The 5000-nt window shown below is 44.2% G+C and overlaps 1 protein-coding gene across 1 annotated transcript in view; it reads left to right on the top strand.

Moving 5' to 3' along the window:
* Positions 1-657: 657 nt before the first annotated feature.
* The window catches only part of LOC310821974 (homeobox protein unc-4 homolog), a gene marked incomplete at both ends in the record, with an annotated part of 4902 nt that continues 559 nt past the window's right edge, over positions 658-5000 (top strand). The window contains 3 exons of the mRNA XM_083694263.1: positions 658-913; positions 1629-1804; positions 4426-5000. The exon at positions 4426-5000 is cut by the window's right edge and continues 559 nt beyond it. Of these exons, the coding sequence (XP_083550389.1) occupies positions 658-913; positions 1629-1804; positions 4426-5000 (1007 nt within the window). The remainder of the gene's footprint in view (positions 914-1628; positions 1805-4425) is intronic.

Genomic DNA, 5000 nt, shown 5'->3' with positions numbered 1-5000 from the left:
GAGAGGGCTAGTAGGCTAAACGCGTTTCCTTTAGCCGTTGGTGACTTGAACGATGGGGAAATCTGGGAATCTATTATTGTTTTGTAAGGGCGCGCCAGATACGTGTGTGAGATGTATACGCAAAAAAACCAAAACATGTTCCGTCTGTTTTGAAGAATTTAACTGGATATCAATCAGTTGGCTACTTCCCCCCCCCCCTCACCCCTTCCCTCACCCCCTCCTCCCCCTTACGCTGTGTTGTGACAACGCTGATATTGTTTAGAGAGGGTGGTGTCAGGTGTAATTAGCAATAGATATGGTAAAAAAACATTTTTTTTTCATTCCCTTCTTCTCCTACGAACTGCGCCTCTGACGTCACAGGGCGATTAACGTTTCTTATTGGTCCCAAATTCCCCGAGCCGGGGGCCTAATTAGGTGGGTTGGAAAGGAGAGAGAGAGAGAGAGAGAGAGAGAGAAGAGGGTTGACGTCTCGGTAGTAAAAGTAAAAAGCCTGTGTCTGTGTCCGCCCCTATACTATAGCCGCGCGCTAGTGTCTGACTACTGTCCTCCCCTCCTCGCTTCTTCATCCCCCTCTCCTCTCCTCCTCTCTCTCTGTATGTTCACCCACAATCCCTCCGTCAGCATCCTCACTTCGGCCCCGCCACTGCCCGGGCGAGCATGGACAGCCGGATACTCGAGCACCCTCACGCCCAGTTCGGAGGCTCCCTGGGCGGCATGGTCGGCTTTCCCTACCACCTCAGCCACCACCACGTCTACGAGGTCGCCGGCCACCACCTCCAGTCCGCGGCCGCCGTCCCCTTCTCCATAGACGGATTACTGAACGGCTCCTGCTCGGCGTCCGTGGCGAACTCGAACTCGCTTTTATCGTCCGGTTGCGGGCTGAACGGAGATAGCCAGCATTACAAACTCTCAGGTAAGACTACGGAGGAGTGTTTGGAGAGAGAGAAAAGAGCGAAACGCGTTTTTGGAATATTGTTTAATAATAATGTAGGCGGTGAATGTTGAGCTTTCGTTGCAATGACCGATGGATCTTTCTGGGGTTTTGATGCTGAAATAATAGGCCTATATACGTGTTTGTAGGCTACTCTGAATGTAAACGCAATTATGGATATATATATTTAAAAAATAAATTACATCATGGATACGTAAATAAATGATAACAAGGCATTAAACTGAGCAGTATATATGCAGTTTACTATAGAGCAGGTATACTTGCTTTGATCACGGATTATGGGGCTGTTCAAAATGGCTTGCGGTTTAATAAATACATATAATACAGTAACACTTCAAGTAGGCCTATGCTTGGCATATTCTCTTCTTTCAAAATGTGTCCAAATACAGAATATTACAAAATGCAAATGGGAGGGTAGCCAGAGAAAGTCTCCTGTCATTTTTCAACAGCTCAAGGAGGTAGAAAGAACTACAACAAAGCACACATTCAGCAGTTCTCACAACTCAATCGATGGTGCCTTTTTTCTTTACGAGCAATTTGCCTTGTGCCATTTAACCCGTGCCGGAGAGGCTGTTGTTGTTGTCTTGTTTACCGAGGCCTCATGTCGTTGACGCCGCATTTCTTCCTATTTCTCTCCCTCTCTCCGTCTCTCTCGTTCTCCGCGGTTCCGTCGTAGATTCGGGGGACCTGGATAAGGACAGCCCCAGCTGTAAACGGAGACGCACACGGACCAATTTCACCGGCTGGCAGCTCGAGGAGCTGGAGAAAGCGTTTAACGAGAGCCACTACCCGGATGTGTTCATGAGAGAAGCGCTCGCCCTCAGACTCGACCTCGTGGAATCCAGGGTTCAGGTAAAAATATGGATATATATTTATATATTTTTGCAAAAACAATATTATTTCCATTATTTGTTGGCGTCATGTTTGGTGTTTTCTGTCACAACAAAATACTAGGTCATTTAGGTTCTTCATATATAGCCGACATTTTACGCACAAAAACAAACATATTCAGTGGACAAGGGGTGTCAATATATGTGTTATTGAACGCAATTGGTTTGTGTAATTATCAGGCCTCGTGCAGGCCTCTCTCCTTTATCAATAAACCCCATACTGAGACAGCTATTTGTCAATTATCACACCATCAATAAGGGCCCTTTTGAATTATGCATTCGAGCAGGCTATTGATTTATGGGGTTATAAAAACAGAGGGCTATTCACTGTGCTAACGAAGACACAAAGACTGCAATACGAGGAATAACTAATTATTTTATCATTATGATCTTTTGAGGTATTTCAGAAGATAAATTGTCCGTTAGTAAAACCTCCTAATACTTTTTATTTGAATTGACAGAGCCTGTACATTTTTATGTCTTTAAGATTAACGTACATTTCTGATATTTCAACTGTGATCAAAATGTTTATTTTGTATATTATTAAAATGTATATTATTATTATTATTATTATTATTGTTATTATTATTATTATATAATACATAAATTACATATGAACCCCCAATAATGTAATGATTATATATACTATCATTTAACCTAACATTATTATCATTATTTCCATTTCTATAATTATTTATTTATCTCAATGTTACCATTATAGTATTGTTTTCTCCTATTAATAATAATTCATATCACCATATATACTTCTACGAAATGATTAATATGTAAAATGATATTCCAATTATTTCCTTGGGAACATTATGAAATCATGAAAAAAAAACCTGAAAAAATATCAGACTTCAAAAATAATGACGCGACAGCAAGAGCTTCATTAAACCTGCTGTTTCTCTGATTGGATTACGAGGACCAGTTCGTTTCCGGAAGTGTTGCAGAAACACCCCCTCTGACCTCTCCTTGGCGTGGAGACTTTACCCAATTTGCTCGGCAGACATAAAGTGAAACGGAGTCCCTTAACATCCCTTTAATACGATAATGAGCAGGTTTTATCGACAAGGCTGTCTGGTCCTTAAATCCAAGCGAGGGATAGGCCTACATCAGAGCGCACAAAATACACCATAGGCCCACAATAGGCAAAGCACACACATTTTAAAAACATTTTTAACGTCATTCACCCACAAGGATCGTGTCCTGTTGTTTTTGTGCGTAATATTGATATTTCTTGTTTTTCTTCTTTTTTTTTTTCTTCTTTTTTTTAAAAAACTTTTTCGCTGTTTGCTAATACCCAACATAGCCTACTGTAACTCAATGCAATGTATACATATTGATGCTGTTTGGTGTTTGGGGATGTTGTATTACCATGGCTGCGTGGAGAGAGAGAGAGAGGGAGAGAGAGAGAGAGAGAGAAAGCTTGGTGTATCTTGTTTGGGGATTTCGCTCCTAAACCTCAGATTATTGTTCCTCCAAGCTGCTTAGCGTTGCCTTTATCGCCAGGTTTGTGCGCGCAAAGATATAGCCGACATTAACAATTCATAAGAAACAGAGTACCATTGTCATGTATGTTGTTGGTGTCTCAACATCATTATGCGACATTCACGCCGCTTCTGAATGCTAACTCCCCGCGTTATCAGGGAGAAACATGCGGCAGTGTGTGCGCTTAGAGGCCGGGCGGTGTGGGCACACAGGCGGGGAGTCTCCTGGCCCGGGCCCGCTATGTGGAGCAGGAGGCTGGGAATAAATTGAGAGGGAAAAAGGCGAATTAGCCACGGTAGAATTAAACGTAATTGAGAGAATTACCGATTACATTGACTCAATTGACAATTAAAACCGGCGCATCTGTGCTCGTGGTGGATGTGTTGTGAGGCGCCTGGGCCTGTCAGGTGACATTTGGTGGACTTATTTGGTCGCCTGGTGTGTTTTGTTTCGGCTTTAGCTGCATTTAAGGCCGTCATTACGGGACTCCGAGAGATGGGGAGGATTTTAAATGACCTTTGACTTATTGTTTGTTTACTTATGGGCTTGAGCATTTTTTTCAACACCGATCTCAATTAGTTTTGAGCCATATGGATGCAGAGACACAGTCTGGCGTTGTCCGTCATTTTGAATAACATAACAATCAATATCCAATATGCGGTGTATGATTTGTTTACTAAAGCATATTTTTGTTTTGTTTTATATATATATATATATTTGTACTTTAGCCTCCTTAGCACATATGTCGGGCTTTCACAAATGGCACGAAATTTAGGTTGAGATATTCATTTTAAAATCAACATAATTTGTATTTTTATCCTTATCCTACAAAACACTATTTGAAATAAGACTATTTTATTATAGTCAATAGTAATTTAGTCAGCATGGTCTGAGGAGGAAACAGTTAAGACCTTAAGAAGTAAATCACGACTCGATTCTGTGGCCTGCAGCCTAAAGAAGCATCATTTGGAGAGGGGGAAAATTCTGTTTGACAAACAAGAAAATTAACAAAAGTAATTTCCCCGTTCTTGGCTGTGTGTGTGTGTGTGTGTGTGTGTGTGTGTGTGTGCGCGCGTGCGTGCGTGTGTGTAGGTTTGGTTCCAAAACCGGCGTGCGAAATGGAGGAAAAAAGAGAACACGAAGAAAGGCCCGGGAAGGCCCGCGCACAACTCCCACCCGACCACGTGCAGCGGCGAGCCCATGGACCCGGAGGAGATCGCGCGCCGGGAACTCGAGCGGGCCGAGAAGAAGAAACGGAAACAAGAACGGAAGCTGCTAAAGTCTCAGAACAAACTCCTCCACGGTGACCTCTTCCACACACCCGGTTCGGACAGCGACAGCGGCGTGTCTCAGATCACAGACAACGAGCAGCCGCTCTCGAACGGTAACGGCTCCCTACACTCGGAACCGTCGACGGGGCGACACCAAACCGAACCCAGCAGCTGTGACCAAACACGACCCGGACTAGGTCTCCTCCAGAACAACCAGAACCAAAGAACCACAGGGGGGCCGGAGCAGGAGCAGGTGTCCCCGGGCAGCACGCACGGTCCCGGGCTCGGCGGCTCCAGAACCGCGGGCCTCCAGAAACGGAACCCGTTCAGCGTGGAGAGCCTTCTGTCTGACGCGACGCCCAGACGGAAACCACCGCCGCTGGACTTCCCGTCTTT

This window comes from Argentina silus (genome assembly GCF_951799395.1).
Source record: "Argentina silus genome assembly, chromosome: 22".
NCBI lineage: Eukaryota > Metazoa > Chordata > Actinopteri > Argentiniformes > Argentinidae > Argentina > Argentina silus.
Note: the sequence above shows the minus strand (reverse complement) of the source record. Positions and strands in the feature narration are given on the sequence as shown.